This window comes from Struthio camelus, chromosome 11 (assembly GCF_040807025.1).
Source record: "Struthio camelus isolate bStrCam1 chromosome 11, bStrCam1.hap1, whole genome shotgun sequence".
NCBI lineage: Eukaryota > Metazoa > Chordata > Aves > Struthioniformes > Struthionidae > Struthio > Struthio camelus.
The window spans coordinates 8,241,477-8,263,745 of NC_090952.1; the positions used below are offsets into that span (position 1 = coordinate 8,241,477).

General features: G+C 43.0%; 2 protein-coding genes across 2 annotated transcripts in view; one reads left to right on the forward strand and one right to left on the reverse strand.

Moving 5' to 3' along the window:
• Positions 1–980, reverse strand: part of ALG13 (ALG13 UDP-N-acetylglucosaminyltransferase subunit) — a 33,598-nt gene extending 32,618 nt beyond the window's left edge. The window contains exon 1 of the mRNA XM_068957532.1: positions 787–980. Coding sequence (XP_068813633.1) covers positions 787–867 — 81 coding nt within the window. The 5' untranslated portion in view covers positions 868–980. The remainder of the gene's footprint in view (positions 1–786) is intronic.
• A 128-nt stretch (positions 981–1,108) lies between these two features.
• The window catches only part of DCX (doublecortin), a 143,237-nt gene continuing 122,076 nt past the window's right edge, over positions 1,109–22,269 (forward strand). The window contains exons 1-6 of the mRNA XM_068956605.1: positions 1,109–2,052; positions 2,511–2,729; positions 5,013–5,102; positions 7,702–9,070; positions 10,157–10,250; positions 10,828–10,876. The gene's annotated coding sequence lies outside the window, so the exon portion shown is untranslated. The remainder of the gene's footprint in view (positions 2,053–2,510; positions 2,730–5,012; positions 5,103–7,701; positions 9,071–10,156; positions 10,251–10,827; positions 10,877–22,269) is intronic.

Here is a 22,269-nt window from a genome sequence, read left to right on the forward strand (position 1 = left end):
ATGCTTTATAGCCCCCCCAAGTCCCCCTGCCTCACAGCCCCTCCAAATCCTGCCTTGCCTTACAGCCCCCCTAAATCCCGCCTTGCCTCATAGTCCCAAGTCCCCCTAAATCCTGCCTCATAGCCCCCCAATCTTGCCTTGCCTCACAGACCTAAATCCTACCTTGCCTCATAATCCCCCTAGATCCCACCTCACAGCCCCCAAATCCTGCTTTGCCTCACAGCCCCTCCCAAATCCTGCCTCATCTCACAGCCCCCCAAATCCTGCATTTCACAGCCCCCAAATCTTGCCTTGCCTCATAGCCCCCCCCAAACCCCGCTTTGCCTAACAGCCCCCTCAAATCCCACCTTGCCTCATAGCCCCCAAATCCTGCTTTGCCTCACAGCCCCCCAAATCCTGCTTTGCCTCACAGCCCCAAATCCCGCCTCACAGCCCCCAAATCCTGCCTGGCGTCACAGCCCCCCCAAATCCCACCTCACAGCCCCCTCAAATCCCACCTCTCTCCTCACAGCCTCCCCAAATCCCATCTCTCTCCTCACAGCCCCCCCAAATCCCGCCTCACAGCCCCCCAAATCCCATCTCTCTCCTCACAGCCCCCCCAAATCCCGTCTCTCCCCTCACAGCCCCCCAAATCCCGCCTCTCTCCTCCCCGCCCCCCGCCGGGGTCGCCGGCCCCAGGGCGGGCGGGGGAGCGGGCCCGCAGTGCGCGTGCGCCCGGCGGCCCGGCCCGACCCGGCCCGGCGCGGCGGGCGGAGGCCCAGGCCAGAGGGCTCGGCGCTGCCTCACCCGCACGGCGGCTGGCGAGGAGGCGGCGGCGATCAGCTCCTCGAAGCTGGTGGTGCCCACGGTGACGAACACGGACTTCATGGCCGGCGGCAGGGCCCCGCCGCGCCTAACCGTGCGGCCGGCGAGGCAGGGGGAGCGGCGGCGGGGGAGGGGGGCCGCCAGGGGGCGCCCGGTCCCGCCCCGCCGCTGCCGCGGAGCGGACAAAATGGCCGCCGCGCTGAGGGGCCTGGGCGGCGCCGTCCTCCCCCCCCCCCCCCCCCCCCCCGCGATGGCGGCGGGCTGCACTGGGAGCTTGCTACTGTCCCCTCTCGCTAGCTACTTTGTCTCCTTCGGTTTCCTTCCCTGAGTTTCCTCTGCGGTGAGGAGGAAGCAGCCCCCTCCGCGGGAGAAATCGCCGCAGCTCTTTAAGGCCGGTTCTTTATCAAAAAAAGAAGATCGAGAACGCAAATTTTTTTTTTTCTTAAAGCAAGAAAACACCAAGATGGCCTTTTTCTTAAATGTCTTTTCTCACGAGAACTGATTAGCCCAGGAGGCTCGGGTTAACGCGGCTGTAGAGCTTCTGGGGCCCGCAAACCGTACCGGGTATGGCCCGCGCCCGCTTGCCCTGCTCCCTGGGCAAATCTGCTGCCGCTCGCTCGCCTGAAGGAAAATCTGACTCGTTTATTTTTAACCGTTGCAGTTGCGCACTAGGAAGACGTTTCTGAGGTTGAAGCAGGGTAACGCAAGCCCTGCTGCGTGCTGGTGTCAGTCCCGACGGCAGCCGGGACCCGGCGGCAGCCTGCCTGGCGCCCGGAGAGCTGGGACCCCTCGGGGTGGTGGGGCAAGAGCTGCCCAACCCCAGGAAGGCTGGCACAGTGGCAGGGTCCCCGCGGGACCGTTTGAGACGTGCTGTAAGCGAAGGAAGCAAAAGGTACCTAGGGCAGGCGGTCTAGGACCGAGACAAGAAAATAAGGCGAGGAAACTGAGGGAGGACAGAAGCAAAAAGACCAGAGTTCCTGTCACCATCATCTGCCGACACTTAAACTGCCTTATTTTTTACAATATGCTTTTGCTGAACTGGTCACCTCAACCTATTCCTTTCCATTCCGCTTTTCTCCTTACAGCCTTGCCACATGTGAAAGTCACAAGCCAAGCCATAGAAAATCAGGGTATCAGGAGTCCTTAAGAAATACTTGCAGAGTGCTTTCTCTTGGCTTTATGCTGTCTGGGCCTGTTAATTTCCACTGTAATTCTGAGGACTAGGAAAAAAAACCCTGAAATTCTCAGGTAATCTCTTGATACCAACTGCTGGGGCCTTATTCAAATATATTGTTTATTTTAACACTAGTCTCATGACTCACCAAAGCATCACAAAGGGGTGGTAGTGTATGAGTAGTCAGTCATGTTTTGGAGGCAGGATGGATGTTTCATACCTCTGATGCCCGAAGCAATGCCACATGGCACCTGTAATGGTGGCCCACTGGTGATGGGCCTCACTGGGGCATACCCTTCCCTTCCAGGAGCCCAGCTGCACTGCTGCCACAGCTGGTCAGCAGATCACCTGTGGATATGAGTCATTTTAAAATACTCACTTTAAAAAGCAAATTCTGAAAGTCATTTAAATACTTGTGTTCCTCTCCTACCCTTGCCTTTTGAAAGATACGTGCTCAGCATCACTGAATACAATAAGGTTCCCACTCCTCCCTACTGCCCTTTAAGTACACATTTTTCTGATGCTGTTTCAGGCTGATCTTCCCACCTGTTACAAGGACTGAGGAAACATGCTGCCATGGGCAAGAGCTTATCAACTCCCAACATGACACCATCCCAAGAGCTAAGGAACAGGGAATCAGAGAGGAGCTGAGGTGGGAGGTGAAGGTTTCTTCTGAACAAAGCAGCGTGCAGTGTTAAGCCACCTTAAATCAATAGCAAAGACGAAGTCACCAGCAAATTTCTCATCTCAGGTACGTTTCCCCTTTGTGATGAAAACCCTGCAGTGTTGTAGTTTCAAAGTGAGACATCACATCTGATAACACATGATCTTGGCCACTGAAGGACATAATAATCCTTTACCAGTTGCACAAGCTGAACCAGAAGCGTTAAGTGTAAAGCAACATATTTTTTGACAGAAACTACTCAAATTAGACATCTAAACATACTTATTCTTTGAATTAGATTTAATAGATGAGGTTGCATCTACATTTATTGCTGATTGTACAAAGAAAGAGGCAGAAGAGATTTAGCACTCTTAAGGATACTTCTAATTGCCATGTTAATGGCTCATTCACAGTGCTCATTAGCCCCCTATTGTTTTCATTTGACATAATGAGCCACACTGAAACTCATTTATTGTTGATAAAAGCAAGTAATGCTGACAGCAGGATTGGGGGGGGGGGGGGGGGGGAAGGAAGAGAGGTAGTATCTGATTTTGGGAGATATGTTGTGGAGTAAAACCGATGTCAGGGCCCTAAGAATCCAATAGGCCTCAGCAGCCCTCACTAGCCTTGTCCTACCCTTGCTGCTCCCTAAGGGCAGGTGAGCTGGGAGCAGAGCATGGCCAAAACACAGTCCAGGAAACAACATCATCAACAGGTGCAATTCCACAGCGCCAGAGGCAGGTGAGGAGGGCAGGGTGGTGACAGCAAACAGGTCCTGCCAAAGGCAATGCAACAGGCCAGGTCTAAGGTCCATCCAGGAAATCCAAGCAGCAACTCAGGACCAGGGTTAGGAGAAAATGCACCTCTGATGCAGCTCAGCAGGGAACGAGGGCCCAGCTTGGGAGTGAGTGGAGGCCCCAGGTGAGGCTGGTCAGGGCAATTAAAGCCAGTAAGTGCTCTCAGGGCCCTGACAGCTGATGGATATAGGAAGATTTTGGAATGAAAAGACGGATGCTAGGTTTATCAGGTGTGACAGAGGAGGGTTAACACATCAATAAACCTTTCTGAGAAGAGATAAGGACAGCTATTGAAGAAATGTTTTAAATAAAAAAAAATTAGGATAGAACTTAATATGTTGGAATGTGTTCCTGTCTTTGTCATTAATTTATATTAAGCTAGGTACTGTGGTTTAGCAAATTACTGCTCCTTTGTAGCTGGGGTGCAATAACTCACCATGTGCATGCTATTTTTCTGCCCAAATTGCAAAATAAACTCACCATTACGGTGAGTTAAGTTCACGCATTCATTTTGCAGTTAGCTCAGGTTTACAGTGTTTGTACCTCAGCTGTGACCTTGCTTTCAGCCATCCACTCATAGCTTGAAGTAAGGCACTCTAAAGAAAATGCTCCATGCATCAGCAGCCAATTGTACTGTCGTTATTTGTTCTCTCAAACTTCAGCAGAGTAAAATATGTATTTAGAAAAATGAAGCGGAGTAGTCTTAGTCTTTCTAACCCTCGTGTAAGAGAGAAACCGTAGTACAGGCCCCATGGTACTGTGTGTTAAATTCTTATATCGAGGTTTACTATGATAATTAACGTCTATGTAGAGGAAAATTTACTCCTCCAGTCAACGGGTGTCTGTTTTGTGGTATATTCTAAAACCTGCTCAATGATTCTTGTCTGTGCTTTAAGGAAGTCACAATTTAAACAAAGCATGGAGCTTGTTAGGAGTATTGCATATTAGGTAACAGTAAACCCACACTGCTCAAGAAAAAAAAAAGCAAACTGGCTGACCTCTTCTTACTCTTAAGAAGTGTTTTGGACTAATTTCATGTTGATGTGTTCCAGCTTCTGTCTTATCAAAGCACTGTTCAAAGTGAGGAGAGCTTGCTGCTCTTCTCCTTCCAAAATGTAGTAGGCCTGATTGCAAAACAGCACAGTACTTCCAATTTCAAGGAGAATTTAGCATGCTCAGCAGTTTGTAAAACCAGGCCTAATCTCACTAGCCTGTCAAATGGAATCTGTCCTCCAGTTTACTTATTCAAAAAAGTCCAAGAGTGATGGCCTGTCAAGAGGGAGCCCTTCTTACACTTCATCACTTTTAGTACTCCTTGTGGAAGATGTTAAATACAGTGCTGTTTGCAAGAAGGGTTGATACAGCTACCTGGTTGTTGTAAACATGCTCAGAAAGGAGAAAGGATTATAAATACAAGAAAGATTTCATGCCAACAGGAGCCACAGCTGTCTTAAAATACTATATGTCCCGGATCATGGAACAGCAGGTTTTACATTTGATTCTTTTGACTTTTAATTGCATGAGTGCTGAATTTCACTTCTGTAGGATCCTGTTCTACTCATTTGCTTTCTAGAATAAAGAAAATTTAGAAATCACTGGAATGGTTGTCGGAACATGAGGACTGCCAGAAGGCCAGAGATTAAAAGAACGCAGTATGGAGCAGGTATGTGTGATTCCAGCGTGGTATTTTTAATGTATCACTGAAAGTCAGTGTCCTCTGCAGTTTGCACTCCCAGCATCATGCTGTCTAGGGAACAGAAGAACAAAATTCCTGCAAATAATTTTGTAGTGACTAAGATGTGCATTGGAGTTTTCACTGAAAAACGGAGGATACGTTCCATTTGCAAATTGAATTAGGTTTGCTAGGGTGATTTTAACCTAAAGAGGAAAGGGGATGCCATCCATTACCTCATACTAATTTGCGCTTGCTATTTTACTCAGAAGTTTTGTAGAGCATAGGTGGAATTTTTCCTGTGAGCGCTTATTCTCTGATCCATGAGAACTACTGGTCATTTAGACTCTTGGTGTCTGTAGAATGAGATACTTGAAGCTGATGCCTGCAGTTCAAAGGCAGTTAAAGATCAGGTAATCCCAATTTCATATCATACCTTGTTCCTGGCCATTCATTCCTGCCCCTGCCCTTCTGCTTCTACAGATGCTTGTACAACTACACAGTGATTCAGTTCATAGAGCTGATCTGAGAAAGCAGTAGTTTATTTGGTGTTGGATCTGTTCCCTGAGTTGCACAAGCATGAAGATTAGCACAAAGAAGGAGACAGGATCCTAGCACCGTGGACTTAGATTGGCTTAAATGCTGGGGAACTGCACCTATGTCTGCCTGTTTGTGCCATTAGTAGCTGGGATTGCATTTGCCAAGCCACGTGGCTCAGGCAGCTGTGTGGCCTAGCCTGTGAGGCAGAGCTTGTGCAAGCCAGTCCCCAGTTGGGCTTGAGAGTCTGTTTATTTGCTGCACCAGTTGTTTCACTCCAGGGCATATATGTGTACTGGGAAGATACCAGGGAAATTCAAGAAACAGGGACTCAAACTAACATAAAGTAGTCAAAGACCCAAGAGACGGAGGTTAGGAGGGGGCTAAAATGGAAGATAAGTTCCTGTAAGAGCTAGCTCCCATCTGTGCTGTATATGGCATAATTTATATTCTGATATTTTCTTCCCATGACAACATCTGGGCAAGAAACTGAAGATGGCATGAGTGCAAGATGTTTTCTGTTAAGTGAGAAATGATGTCTGCCTCCTCCCTTCTCCTTAGTCTTTACGTTGTTATGTTTCTGGCTTCCGATGGTTCAGTTTTTGAGCTCTGTCTCTCTGTATTCAGCTCAGCTTGCCAGAGTTTGCCCTGAAAGCTTCATAATGATATTATTCAGGAGTAAGAAAATGCATGAACATAAGCTAGTCAGTTCACATCTTGGTTTCTGAAAACTACTGCCCTCAGTTTATCCTTGAGTCTAAAGACTAACTTGCAACTGTCACAGTAAAACTTTGCCAACTCCTCAAATGCTTGGGCTGCAAAAACTGTATCAAATAATGCAGCAATCATTAAAAAATATAAACCAGTGGAAAGATAAGTAAATTTGTTAGCCTGGAAAGTCTGATATTCTTTGGAGGAAAAAAATGCCAGTGACTGGCTAGTTAAAAATATGACTCTGCCTTCCCTTTACCTTGTATTTTGTGTGCAGATTGATTCTACTTTTGACCTGTGATACTGTGCTGTAATGGACCACATGAGGTATAAGAGAGCAATTAGGCCTCTCCACACTAAATTAACATTTTCAGTTGATAGCTCAGTATATTTTAGTACTTTTTACATGTTTATGAATTTGCAAAATGAATACTTAGTCTTACTTCTCTTTCTAGTTGGCTACATAAAAATTTGAACTGAAAAGAAAGTTCACTTCCTTTTCTTCGCTCAATTAAATGTGGTGTTTTCTCTGTGATAGATGACTTTTCCTTCATATTAGCATGATTCAGAGATTCTTGGGCTGCAAAAATAACTGAAGAACATTTGTTAGGCAAATCTAAATAGTATACTTTGAAATAATTCATGACAGCTTTTCTATATCAGTTGAATTGTCACTTTGGGGGCTTGTCATTTGGCAGTGAGTGAGGATTGTCAGATAGCCTACACATACAGGAAAGCTCAGACTAACTGGAGACAGTGAAGGATGTTAGACCACCTTTTCCTTAGGGCTGGCTAGCAGAAGGCAGGTGCTGAAGAAGCACAGAGGAACTGCGTCCACCGACTACGTCTTCCACGTTTGGGGTGGGAGGGGAGGCAGTGGCTTAGCTAGAATGAGTGTTATATCAGTCAATGATCTGACAACTTTCATGGATTCATTTTGAATTTTTGCAATATTTGATGGTGTGCCTTAAAGCTCCATATTCTGAAATTATATGTTCATGATTTTTAAGTCCTTCTGCTTGTGGAGAGGAGATTGAGAACATGACTGAGTGAAATCGTAAGGGTCTGAAGACTAACACATCAAGAATATTTATTATAGAACTATATATCTTTTTATCACTCTAATTTTCTATATATTTAAACAATGTCATGATTCTCAGGGCTTAGTAATTCCTGGAAAGAAAGTTCTGCTCATCTTTGCTCTGCCCGTGAAGCACACGGTCACCTTTACACTAGGACATAGCACATACTGTATTTCAGTCCTTATTAAAAGTAGTGCTGCTCAGCTGATTTATACTAGCTGGTGAACTGGATCTTGACTGATGCTTCATGCCTCTGCTAGGTTTCTGTCAAGAACGAAATACTTGCATTAAAGAAAGAGAAAATGGGCTTCTTATCAAACACAAGTTCCCAAAGCCAGTGATTTCCAGTCAGTATTGGAGACATTTGGGAGATTGTAAAGGGAATAATTTGAAGAACAGTTGAAATACAGGCCTCTGTTCGGGACTAGGAGGGAGTCTAAGGTCTATCACAAGGAGAGATAGCATGGCCGTGAAGGCTCGATATAGCTGATGTCTCCTGGCAACCGGTCCCCTCAGCTCTCCAGGGAACCTCAGCCTGTGACAGCCTGGCACCCCTCCTTGCAGTCTGAGAGAAACACACACTGCTATTCCTGCCTACTACCTACCAGCAAACACCTCCACAGCAATCCACTGTGTGAATGCCCTGTTATTTTGTATTCCTGCATAATCTATCTGACAAACAAATCTATTAAAAATTCGTTTTCATCCAGGCAAATCAGACTCCCTGAAATCCATGATCTTTGTTCTCTGAAGGCTGCTTGCGCTGGTGTATATGTAATCAAATCCTGAGGTGGCCCTGCATGCATTTTTACAAGCACTGAGATATACTTCATGTTTCAAATATTCTTTTTGATGTGCATTTTTGAAGGAAATTAGAATATTATGTTCAAATAAACCAACAGCTTTATTTCTTCAGGCATGAGCTCTGAGTGAGCTTTTCCTTTTTTCCAGCCAGTCGCAACTGCACAGGTATGTATAAACATCTTCCCTAGCCATGCCACATAAAAATAATTAAGGAGTTGCCTATGGCCCAGTCTTAATTTCATCCGTGTCCGTGTGCCTAGTGTTTTCCAGTGGCTAGCTCATGGCAAAGTACCATATGTCGGCATTTCGAGTTATGCTTCAGAAGTCTTCAGTGACACTTCAGTCACTCCACTGATCAAGTAAAGGGATTTCAGAAGAATGTAGACTAGCTGAATATACCCTACAGTTAATGAAAAAATTCATTAGTGTTTCAAAAGAAAATAGAAAAGCATGGGTGTGGAGCGAGCGTGATCTGTAGTGTTCATGCCACTAGAGGGCTGTCCGCATACACTGCAGCAACTGGGATCTAAAGGCATCAAGTGCGCAGGCTGCTTTTTGCCGGGTCTTTTCAGCGCATCTTATTAGCATCTTTACATTTACAGTGCCTGTTTTTAATTCTCAAGCTGCCTGTCAAAACACAAGTGAAATGCTGAAAGCATGAGAGATTCGTTTCACAGCAGATCAACAGAGAGAGCCAACACAGGTCAGCACAAAGCCTTGAAGATCAGACTGTTTTGTGTGCTGAGTTCGCCTGTTTCCAGCAAATCTTGTTCAAAGGATCTGGATCCTCTGCATCATTCCCAAGCCTTTGCAACTGCAGCGGAGGTGCTAATGGCATTGACAGAGTCATGATTCATTTATATCTCTCTTTTGTTTCTGCTTTCACTATCAGCTTATTATCTACAGGTAGTCTAGTTCCCATTAGACATTAGGGATCAAAGTGGCCAGTAGGTAACTTGTTAAAACTGTTGACCTTAAACTGGAGATTCTTAAATAGCTCTGTTTGGGTCAGCAGTTTTTTATTTGCATGTTTATATAGCAGTGAATCATACTGAGAAGAATTAATACCAGAAACGTATTTGTTTCCACGCATTTCCTGTTTATAGCCTTTTTTCACCACCAGAAATACTGAAAATATTTTATGTAGAGGCAAACCAGAATATTATGCAGTGAATTTCACAAAGATGTGAAGATAAAAAATTGTTGTGGCTTTTATTTTTTAATATCTTAAGGATGTGTGCAAAGAGAGGTATAACAGAAATACCCATTCATTTTTACAGTTCATTGGGTAAGTGTTACGTATGTTTGTGCCTGTACACTTCACAAATACAAACTCTTACTTAAGTATCAGCATATGATGGTGAATTTTCCCTCAGGATTTCTTGCATCATAATTCTAGGATAACATTCAACCTTTCAAAATAAATAATCTTGCTAGAACTTGCTTAGAAATATTGGACCAGATTCATCCCAGGTGTAATTTAACTGACTTAGATCTAAAACAGAACTCAGTGTTACATGTGGGAGAGTCATTTCTGCTGGATGCGCTAATGTCAAAACAAGACTGTTTTGCATTATCTTGTCCCTAGAGAAAACATTACTGAACTCACCATAGTCCTGCTTGCTTCAGCCTGTAGCATACTTATGCACGGCCACCTGTACTTCCACCTACCGTAACACTGCTTCCACAGTAACATTGCTTCTCCCTTTTCTCCCTGCCTGATGAAACTGAGAGATGCTCAGATCCTAAATGTGACTGTTCATTTATTTAAGGCTTTGTATAGCAATATTTTCTGTTAGTGCCACACTGCAAAGCATTGCTCTTATCATTTTGCCATATTAAAACAATGATTCATGGTTAAAGAAATCAGTCCAAATCAAGGGACTTGGTTTTGGTTTGTCTGATTTTTAGATGTGTCACAGATTGGACTGACAGCTGAGGGTAGCCTGAGATCTTCAGTCAATCCATAAGTGAGATGCAACGTACTTGGCAAAAGCACTGACAGGTCAGCTTTTCTCTGTGGGGCTTGGGAGGTGGAACTACAAAGGCTGACAGAATTCTTCATTCTTTGCAATGCCATCCATTTCTAATCCTTTCGGTAATGGCATTGAGCTTTGCCTGGAGATATGGGCAATTTGCCAGCAGGAATCGGAATGAGGATGCTTACAGGCTACTGAGCAACTTTTATATGCAGCAGCATCAGGTCACTATGAGACAGTGCTGAATTTGACCAAATACCTTTGCCATGAAGCAAATAATGCTTCTTTCTCTTCCTTATCAAAGTTTTGCGTCCATGCAAGTGCTGAACAGGGCAAAGGAGGAGATATAATTGCCTGGCAGTGCCCACAGTTGTTACGGTGGCACTTCTGGCATAACTAGTAAAATACATTAAGTTTTCTGAATGTAACGAGCTTTGATGTTGAAGAAAGACTCATGTCTAAGATCAAAAGGAAACCTCCTCTGAAGTAGACAGTGTCCCATTTCCCTCTAGGGCCTTACAGTTCTGTCTTGATAGGCAAAGTCATTCCATTTGGATTCTCTGAACCTGGAATTTTAATAGTTTTTTTTTTTTTTTTTGTTAGGAGGCAGTGACTTGATGAGGATTCAAGTGAAATCTTCACTGATTCAGAGGTTAGTATTGTGCAAGGTACTTCTGGGATATAGTGCAGGTCTCTTACTGTTTTCTGTTTATGAACAACCTACCCTGAGGTGCTAATTAGCTAGAAGAATTGCATATACACAGAATACTGTTTTGTTTGTACATACAAATACATTTGTGATCGAGGTAAATTTAACTGCTTAGCCTAATTACGAGTATCCTGGATTTCTGAGAACAGCAAGGTAATAGCAAAAAATTATCAAACAGATACTTTTCATCTAAAAATTAGTTGCAAATATTTGGTTAAATCTCTATAAGAGCGGTCCTGATTAATGATTTGTTACACGCAATAAAACCATTTCAGTACTATTATATTTTCCACAAACTCTAGCCATATATTACTTGTACTAAATTACATCTGTCTTTGATGGTTGGTACTTCTCCTCTATGACTGTAGTCAGCTATTTTCTTGGCCTGACTCCATACAGTATAGGCTGGAACAAATTCTTTTGTGTGTCTTGCTTTGACATACAGATATGATTTGTGCCATGTCAAGTATTTCTTTCCTGAATTCAGCTCAAGGACGCCTGAATAAGGAGCACGAGGCAAACTCTGGCTGGCCATAGTCTGTTGCTTCTGAGAGTAGGCAATGCAAATGCAGCTGATACTAAATTTTCTTTGGGGCATTTTATTTTTCTCAGAGGAAGAAGGTTTCCATCAGACATTTTAGATGGATCAAGTCTTGAGGAGACTTGTGGGTACTTAGGTAATAATGGTGCATCAGTTCTGAACTGAATGCTGTGCTTCAGAAGTGGCTGCAATAGGAGGAATCAGCATCATCTCCATGGGTTTATGTAACACAAATGAACACCAATTACAGTGCATTTTTTCCACTGGGACTTAGCCCATCATTTTGTCTAATTATGGTATGAATCCCACAATGGAGAAAGCCTATCTTCTCTAAAGAACTAATTCCCTCTAGAAATGCTAAAAATCTTAAAGAACTCTAATTATAATACATTTCTCAATAGATAAAGAGAGCCAGAGAGAGCATGTGCCAGCCACTTACCACAGAAAAACATAGAAAAAGATAAAAGACTATCCCAGGGGACAAAGTGGGGATATGAAGCAGTTTATACACACTCCTCTCATTCTTGATTTAGGCTCTTAGTAAATATAATGCCTTTTCTCTACCTGGAAGTTCTACTGTCAGTTGAGGGTTGATAAATTTATTGACGCATTATTACTAAAGGAATAATGTTGGATAGAGAGGTGGGAAGCAAATGGCTGAAAACAAGTTCCACTACACTCCTATGAAATTCTGAGATCCTCAAAACTAGTGTGGGTACCCAGACCACTCAGGCATGCAATTAACTGTGTATAGTAGTAACTCTCACTAAACATGTTATACCATGGAACTGGTTGCCTGTGACAGAAATGGGAAAAACCTCAGATTTCCTCACTCCCAGTCCTGTTCTTCAGACCAGCTTCCGGCACAGATTTGACTGGTTTTCTGAAAACCTGAGGTAGTGTGTTAAGTTGCAAAGCTTTGCTGAGAGTTGTTCAGAAGACTTGAACAGCAAAGAAGGCAGCAGAGAGAAGAGCTGCAAGGCTTCTTCAGCACAGCAGAGGATGGTTATAGATGAGAAAGGTAAAGAATAGGCTACAATCACGCAGAGATTAAATAACAACATGTATGCATGTTGCTAGGTATCAGTTAATGTTTTCTGATATTCTATTCTGAGTTTTTAAGCCTGCAGCATTTAGTAAAGAGGCAGTGTTTAACACTGAAATTGCCGAAAACTTGCCTTGCCCAGCTTTCTGGTGAAATGGAGTCCAAAATCTTATTTTCACTCACCAGAAGGGTCTCTCAAACTTGGTAACACTGAATGAAAGATCTTTCTCACTCACTTATGGGAAAGAATAAGCAGCCTTCCCAAGAGGAGGACTGCATGCTGCATTTATTTACAGATTTGTCTACTAGAAAAAAAAAAGATGATTACTTCAGTAAGATGATACCTGGGGAAGTGAAAACCCAGTATAGCTGAGTCTAATCACCTGAGAGACAGACAACAGCTCTCATTGCTCCCTGGCCATGGAGGTGTTTGTTTGCCATGTTTGTCTCTCCTTGAGGGGGACAGATGAGAGAATTTATACTCACACAAAGAACAGAGTCTCCAGAACACAGACAAAACCAAGTAACTCACAGTAATTCCCAAGTCAAATCATATGGTAATAGACAAGGGAAAACTGGTTGGCTTCTCCTCATTTTACCTTTAAATTACATTCAAAGATAATGTGATTTTATTTAGATAGCTTCTTGGTGTTAATTTCCCATGTCCTTTCTTAAGTCATTGACATCATACACAAACATAAATGAAAGGAGAAGCACACACCCAGAGAGAAACTGGATGCCGCTACGTTTGCTGTAGCTGACCTCACCACAACTGCTTGTTGAAAGAGACTTTTCCAAAGCAGGTTGTATTTGGAAAAAATAATCTCATTTTGGTTTGGCTATTGCTGGATTCCCAGAGTGTATTGCCTGCTGTGAGAGAAGTCACATTCTCTGAAAGCAGCAAGCAAGAAATGACTAGGCTCTGCAACCACACATCCCATTCCCAGCTGGGCTAACTCTCCCTTGTCCCTTTAGAAGAGACATATGAGGGTTTGTGCAGTTAGTTATGTTGACTCAAATGTCAGGTGTGGCCCAAGTGGCTAAAATTCAAGCTACCACAGGCACTGGACCGGGAAGACCAGCCCCCTCAGCAAGAGAGCAGTTGATTCTGCCATGTCTGTTCAGGCTTTGTCTCTGAGACTGCCACTTACCAGTGGCATTTTATTTCTTTGGGAAGGCAATGATTCTGTGAGTGATGCTAGTGTAACATGGACTTCTTGTAATCAGATGGTTTGCTGACATTTTCATTGCCTGTGATAATTCCAGCACATATGCAACACCTTTCTTTCAACTTCCAAGTCTCTTAAAAACACTAACATCATACCTTAATGTCATTTTGCTGTCATGTAAATGAGCTATTGCGATTGTAGTTTGACATATATTAACTTTAAGCTGGCTATATATTATTATGGGAAAGTATGCACCTGTTTTGAAATTCAAAACTAGGCATGCACTAACAGAGTTCTGATTTGGTCCTCCTCTTGGTCCTGTATTTCTTTGGAGCGGATAACAAGTCTGACAGATAACAAGTGCATCTGGGCTCCAGATTTGTCTTTTTACATTAAATGAACATCCCTGGTACTCTACTGTGATTGATTCCTGTGATTTAGTGTGTGGCTCTTCTACTTGTTCTTGGATTCTGAGCTGAGCAGTTTCATGAGTAAAGCATACAGTCAGAGAAAACTACAGCCACACATCTGTGAGCAGATCTGCCCACAACAGACTTTCCTGTGCCTTGCATGCTTACTGCATGGATCACTATTCTCTGTTTCATGGATACTTCTGTGCCTGCATAAACAGGACACACTGACCTAAAGTTTTAATTTTAAGTATCTACTGTGTGTATTACTAAGCCCACTGCTCCTGAGATGTGAGACATTTCTGTGATCTCAAGTTTCCTCAGCAGGAAAAAAAAGAAGCAATGATGCTGAACTAACCAGTACTCATAAAACGTAAAGGCTTATTCAAGTCTTTATGTGGCAGGAATGGTACTAAATTTAAAGATGTTGCCTATAAGTATTATATCTGAACTGTGGCTGGCTCGTGGATGTGGAAGGTAGCTTTTCAGAGAAGGTTTTTCTAAACAGCCCACCATGAATCCCTGTAAGCCAGTCTGGGAAAGATTTCGAGAAGGGATCTGGTCCATCCTACTACCTTAAAGCATGATAAGCTCTTCCTAATCTCTTTGTTATTGCTGTTGTCCAGCATAGACAGTGAAAACAATGAATTTCCATAAAAGCAGAATCCATTTGGAGATGTTTTTAGAATTCTAAGCCAGGCAAAATTAATTGGAAAAGTTGAAATAACACAAAAACTCATCCAGGCTAAGCATACACCCAGTCTGTCAGCATATCTTTCCCAAATTGCTTTGCAGCAAATTACCTTGAAAATTATTATACAGCCTGATGCCAGCTGAGCTGGGGTGGAGCAGTCTGAGCGGGGTGGTAAGCAGGACAGTGCGGCAGTGGTGTATCTGGTAGCGAATCGATGGATAATCGCAAGCAAAAGTCAAACAAAGAAAAAGCACCATCAGCATTCTGGTTCCAGTTGCTTCTTTCTTGCAGGGTAGCTTGCAGATGTGCACGTGGTGAATCTGCTCTGCTATATTTGTCTGTCAGCTGACCCTTCAGTGGCAGTTATGCCACATAACAATAAACAGCTCTGAAATTCAGAGTGTAATGTAGCACTGTATTAGCCAAAACAAGGTGCATTCAGAATGCTTCTTTCCTTCCTCTCTTTTGTTGGACGCATTCACCAACAGCATGTCACATTTCTTGCCCAGTATGTGCCAACATGAAGTAAGTGCAAACTAGTATATTGTTGTCACTTCGACTCCACATGTTCACAGGGTCAGTGCCTACAGGGCTGCTCAGAGCTCTTCTGAGCTGTGGAAGCATGAAAAATTTGTGAGCAACAGCAAACCCACATCAGTTTGATTCTGCTGTGCCAAATTGTAAGGTTTGCCAGTGAGTGTATTGCGGCAATCCCACACTAGCCCAGATGTGAGCTTCCTGGGCCATTTCATGCTAGTCGTGCCATGGCTTTTTGGACAGATTCCTGGTACAATGCTGCTCATTAACTGCAATGGACATAAATTAGTTTGAATAAGGGTTGTTAAGGCATAAGGACTAAAGGGGAGATCTTCCTTGTAGGATTTGTTTCAGCAGTTGGCATCCAGGTCTGTGTCTTTCAAGTTAATAATACAGCCTTACACAACCTTAATAGATCCACCTTCAGCTCCTCTGTGTACCACAGTACTGCAGTCACCCATATGTGCCTTCTGGGCAGGGACAGGATTCTCATTTGACGTGTAAAGGACATGGGAAGAATAGTGGGAAGGTGTTGGAGGATGCCAAGGCCTGTGATACACTCAAATCCAGCTCCTGAGTTTGTTTTGTGAGGAGTGCCCACCTCAGCACCTGCTTACTCACCCAGTTCAAAGGCAGGCCAAGCCCTGTCTGCCTCTGAATCTCCCCTACTTTGTGGCACATGCAGTCAGGGCTTAAATCAGCTCTTCTGCAGAAGAACTTGTCTCATGTCAGCCCACAAGGGCACGTGGGGTATGTAGAAGCATCCCAGTCAGGAGCTGTCTTCTTATTCCTTCCATAATGGTGGTTGGTGCCTGTTTTTTCATAAAACCACATGCATAAGCATCAACCAGACAGCTACTGTAATATAAGTCTTTCAGGACTTTTTAGCTTCAAGACGACTGCCCGGACTAAATATTTCTTGCTTGCAAAAAAGAGGAGGTTTTGAGTAGCAAAGAATGTTGCTGAGGGGTCATTCGACTTGCAAGTGACTGCATGTTGTATCTGAATCAATTGCTGTTAAATGGTACTCTAAGACTCAGTAGGACTTTGCTCTTGAAGATAGGATTAATGTGGATAGAGTCAGTTTAGGAAGTCTATAGTTAATAGCTTGATTGAATTATACTTTGAAAATGGGTTAATAAATCTAGAGGAGAAGGAAGGAAGGGAAAGGTCTTCTGAATTATTCATCGTTTCCCAGTTGACAAGTTTACACAGAAATGAAATTCAGGTGGGAGTACAGGCAGTGGGTTATTTATTAATTATATATGACTTGGACAGACCTCTCCCTGTTGGATCCAGATTCACTTCCACAACTCAGTATTGCCTACAGCTGGACAGCTTCTTTTTGCCTTGAGCTGAAGAAATCCCAGAGTACCTCTGAGAAATCCAATCTATCAAAAACAAATTCAGTTTAGGATTATTTTTCACACATAGTATCAACTGTCCTAGATGATGCTTTAACTGTCCTCTCTCATGAAAGGACTGAGGGGAAATTTGCATATAGAGCAGTGTAGACAGTGAGTGAGTGAGCAAGGAACCAAGATATCACTGTGCTTCTTCAGGCTTTGTTTTGATATCTGGGCCCACATTCATTCTGCTAAGCTTCAGAATGAACTTCAGGAACTGAAGACTTCTCTTACGCTTGCAGGAGCTGTAAAAACCTGAGGGTGGGCATGGTTGGAGTGTGTAACACATGCACTTCCTTTTTGTGAACGACTGTGAAGTCTGTGTTAAGAACAGTAAATGAAAATAATATCTTCCCCAATCCCCAGGGAAGGAGTCTTAAATCTTCTCTTACACCTTTAGCATTTGTATATAAATGATGTGTTTGCATGCTTTTTACTTAACACTCTCTGTAGTCCTTTTTAAGCCTACTGCATCTATCAAGCAGACATCACCATCTCTGGGTATATTTTTCTGTCAGAATGGCAAGCCACTAAGTTGACAGGTCATGTACACAGAGAGTGCCATTTGGGATCTTTCTCCCTTTCAGATATGTCTGCATTTGAATTTTTAGTCATGTATGTCATTGTAAGACTGCACAAGTAAATACAAGTAAATAGATTGCGAACAGACTTTCTGTCCGTACCAGAATAAAGCTGAAGTGTAGACACCCCGCGGATACATACCTTCTTTGGAAGACACTATGATCATACAACAATCTTGCTCATTTTTGCTACCTGATATGTAATGATGTGCTAATGCAGATAAGCTGGCTTGTAGCGTTTACTGTCAGCAGACAGTAAGTAGTACAGGGGAGTCTGCATCTTTCCTGACCTGCTAACATGCTTTAAAACCACAGCTATCCTATCTGCACTAGGATTTTACTTCACAGTAGTTCTCACGCATTAGTGGCTACAGGATGAGGATATATTTATTTTGCTAGTGAGGACAAAGTATACAAGTAAGTCTTCATCAATGTTGACAGTTACATGGATGTGTGACTTCACATAATTTTGGAGTTTCAAGCATTTTTTATCCCTTTTTTCAAGTAAAATCAAGAAAGTTCCTTCAGTGGGCTCAAGGGTGACCTTCTGTTGAGTTTTACTGTTTGCAAAGTTATCTTCCCCTTTGAAGACCTGTGAGGATATGAAAACATATGTTCGTGTTTATATATTCTGACACAGAGAGTCAACATATTCTTCATATCAACCCGCTTTGCTAAATACTCAAGGTTTTGTTAATGCAGGACAGTCATGAACATGGATGTAAGTCATGCGGATGAGATTAGCTACACATAAATCCTGTAGAAAATGTATGGTTTGGGGAGTTACACTGTGCTCAGAAAGTGTGGGAGGAGTCCTGACACCTCCTAGACTGAATATCCTGGGAGATTTGGGAGCAGTTGTGGTTTTCTGATGATTTACTCTGAGCTCGCAGTCCCACCCACAGGGAACAGCAAAGCATAGTTGCTTTTCTGCTCCTACAGAACCGCCATCTCCCACAGATGGGGAATGGAGGGAGTGATGATTTTATTATATTTGCTTCCTATGTCGAAGATGGGAGCAAACTGCCCTGACTCAGGTAATATTTAACACGGACTAGTAGGGGGTCTTACACAGATGCTCGCCAAGGCCCACAGTTTTTGAAAGCACTGGTAGCACTTGAGTGTATTTCTGCATATGATCCAGTCTCTCAGATCCACACCTTGAATGCATTCTGGGAATAGTACAGAGCAGTCAGTGACTCACCATTGATTGTAACAGGTTTCTTTATTTCTGTAAAAAACCTAACTTTCTGTAGCAGATGGACAAGTGGGAAGAAGACAAACTGGTAGAGGGGAAGGGTGTGGATGTGACACCCACAGTTCTCCAAGATCCAACAAACTCATGAAGAAGTCCCAGTTACCATTCTGCGTAGCCAAAATGATGCCAAAGCCCACTAAAAGCTCACTCAGCAAACCCAGGTCAACACGTCCCAACAATCTCTTTTCGCAGAGGCAAGTCTTAGACGTTACAAAAACGAGAAGGGGGGAAAAGCATTTGAAAAATACAAATGCTTACTTATTTTTTCAAAGGGGAAATGTAGGCTTTAAAATTTGCCAACATTGTACAGACAAGTGATGCACTCAGAGTGCTTTTGGGGCTGTGGATGTTTCAAGTGGGACAGATAATTTCTGTTTGGAATGGGGAAATGAAACTTTAGAAAGGAAAACTTGTCAGTTTTGTGTTAGAAGATAGGGCTGCCTTCACCAGCAGTATTAAATAGAAATAACACAGTCAGCCATAATATATACTATGATATAATGCAACTATAATTTACATAAAAGTGATTACCCCTTTGTTTATAATGCATTTATTGAATGAGTTTTAAAAGGCTATGGGACATTAACATTCTTTAGCGTGAGAGAAAGAAGCCCGATCCTGCCGCCTACTTCTAGGGGCTTTGCAGCTGAGATTAGGGAAATCCGAATTTGGGTCCCAGCTCAGATTCTGACACTGTAATTTTCCATTGATAGGTCTGATACTTTATATCAATATTTGACTCCATCATGCAGCTTCTTGGAAATAAAGCTTTTCCACAGATAGTTCTAGTGGAAGGCTAATGTGTCTTGCACATTTAGTATGCTAGAATATCTATTAATAAGTAAGTGGTAACTTACTTTTAATGGTTTTTGTTAAATACAAATGGCATTGAGTCACTCAGTAGCAGTCTCTATTAGCTGAATGAATGTTCAGATCCCCCATTACACAGAATTTGGGCTCTTGTACAGTACTGATAGAGCACTTCTTGAGGAGCCACCCTTCAGATGTGATGTGAAGCCACCATCCTGCCTGGTAATGTCCATGTGATGGTCCCAAGGCAGGAAGGTTGAGGGCAGCCTGCCTCCTGCTTTTTCTTCCAGGTAAACACAGCCAAGCACAGCATGGAGGCATATTGCTGAGAGTATATAGGCTGCTGCATTTCCCTTACACGGTCACTGTGCTATATAAAGCAGGTTAAACCTGCTTCTCTGGGGGGTACATGGAGTATAAAAGATGCTATGTAAAAGATGCTGTTCAATGTGAAGAGGCAATCTCTGAACAGTTTCATGTCAAATAGAGCAGTGAGAAAAATGCCAGTCCTTCCTGTGGATCAACCGTATCCAGTATGGACGTTTCACATCCTTTTTTCCCCATTCTCAGCCAACTGAAAAAGCCAGATTCCCAGTCCAAACAGCTCACTCATCTGCAGACCCTTAAAGGTAGATAAAGAAACCACAGTCTGCAAAGCGGTTGAAGAACAGTTTCTTGTTACTGTCACAAGTCCATGGAGTCAGTGTCATCTCTAATTTTAGCACTGTTTGTGTGTGGGGAGTTTGCACTTTCCAGTCTTGTGGAGAGTAAGGAATTGGCAAATAAGCTTATATAAAGGGGAAAGCACCAAGGATTTTATCGCTAGGCTAGAATTAGACCGTAATAAAGAAGATACACTGGGTAAAATCCATGCTTTTAGAGATACAGTTGAAACAATCTCATTCTTTCTTTTCTGTAAGAGGCAGCGACCCTCCCAGAAGTGATATGCCGCATTTGATTCCATCTTTCCCATCCACAGGAAGGAAGTGTATCTCTGTATAACTTTCATAAGTGAAAGAACGGGGTCAGAAGGTTGTTTCATAAATTTAAGTAAATATTTTTTCCCTCACTGTTCCAAATGATCTGAGAGGATATTTTACTGCTCAGCCAGTTTGCTTTCCATCTGCATGTTCCCTACTTGACTATGTCCAAAGCTGTTCACACTGTTCGTTATTGCAGTGCCAAGTCCTGGCATTTCTTCAGTCTTCTTCAGAGGAAAACAAATAAAAAAGCTTTGGAAGAACTGGTCTATTTTTTGAGGAAGAAAAAGCAACGTAGGTATGAGAGGAAATGTTACGCTGAATTTGAGCCCATTAGGAGGACAGCGTCTGTTTGATTCACAAGCTTTGCATTGCTTTTTAATTACTGAGTGATATGGAGAAAGCTGAAAGACATGAACGTATTTATAGTCAGCTCGGTTAATATAAAGGAGAGTAACAGAAGAGAAGTAGATTATCTTTTAACATTTTTTCTCTCCTGCTGCTCATTTCCTGCTGATACTTCTTATTTATTTTAAACCTTTATTAAGGTTTACCTTTATTTTCTTTCCTCTTGTAAAAGTGCTGTCTCTTTCTGATATCTGGAATGCAACTATTCACCGTATGGTTTTTAATGTCAGAAACGAATAGCTCCAGCAAGCGATGCACATCTGCAGCACAGGAGCGGCTGTATACTTCTGAAACTCCATTGTGTAATCTGCCATTCAAGTAGAAAAAAAGCAGTTTAAGTTTTTCCTTCTTGAATGGGAGAGATGCCTGAGACTTTCCGAACCACTGATCATTTCTGTATGTGCCCTGTGGGCTCTTTGAGCTTACACCACTTAACTTTGTTGAGTCAACTCTTTTCACAGGCAAGGAATTTGAGGGCAGAAAGACAGGTCAGCAAATACAGGCTCCAGGACACATTCTGGTATGTGTCTCTGTTTTATTGGCTGTGATTATTGTGGCTTTTACTATTTGCTGCAAGGGCTTCTAGAGGGCTGTGAGTCTTTCCTGACAGCAGTCGATTTCCACAATACAAATTTTGCTGAGGGTGTTGCACATATGTTGCCTGTAGTGTCAACAGCTGGTGGGTCACAGCCAGTCAGTGTCTGAGTTGCCTGACATTCTCCAGATGCTCTGTGCTGCTGTTGAGGGTGTTGCAATAAGTTGTAGGGCTCAACTGTAGGGCAGGCAGAGATCCTTTCCACCACCATTTTGCCAAACAAAACATGTTTCACAAGCCCAGAACTCTCTTTACTTCGGGGTCTCTAAGTGCTGGGAATCCTACTGTGCATTTCCACATCTGTGAACTGCTGGACGTTCTCAGTGCTCTCTGGAGATGTGGTGATTGGGGAAATAACATGCTTCAGGCGCAGGAGCATGGTGAAAAGCAATATGAGAAGGATAGCCAGAAGTGTTAAGAACAACCCCACATACATGTACAGGCCGGAATATTTATCTGCTGTTGTGTCTACTTCTGTAGCCAGAGTTGGAAAGTGGACACGGCCAGTCAGGTTTCCACGGAATTTAAAATAAATCTCAGTCATTGCTCTCTGTCAGCTTTGGTCCATTTTCCCTATTTACCATCGAATTTCCTGTCCTCCCTCACCAGACTTACAGAGCAGGTCAAGAGAGGAGACTGAGGCCTGATTGTAGGATGGCTTATGAGCAGAATTCAGCAGGAAATGCTCCTTTCTCTTGGTCCCAGGACTACTGGTTCACACAGATAGGCAGATTGCGTGAGACAGGCCTTTAGGATCATTTTTCAGGTTGCTCTTATAATGATAACAAGTGTTTTGTTTTGCACTGACATTCGGCTTTTATTTTGTCCTGAAAATACTGTAGTCCTTTTGGTAGGACACCTCCTTTGGTAGGTGATATGCTTTGGTCCTTCTCTCAAATGGA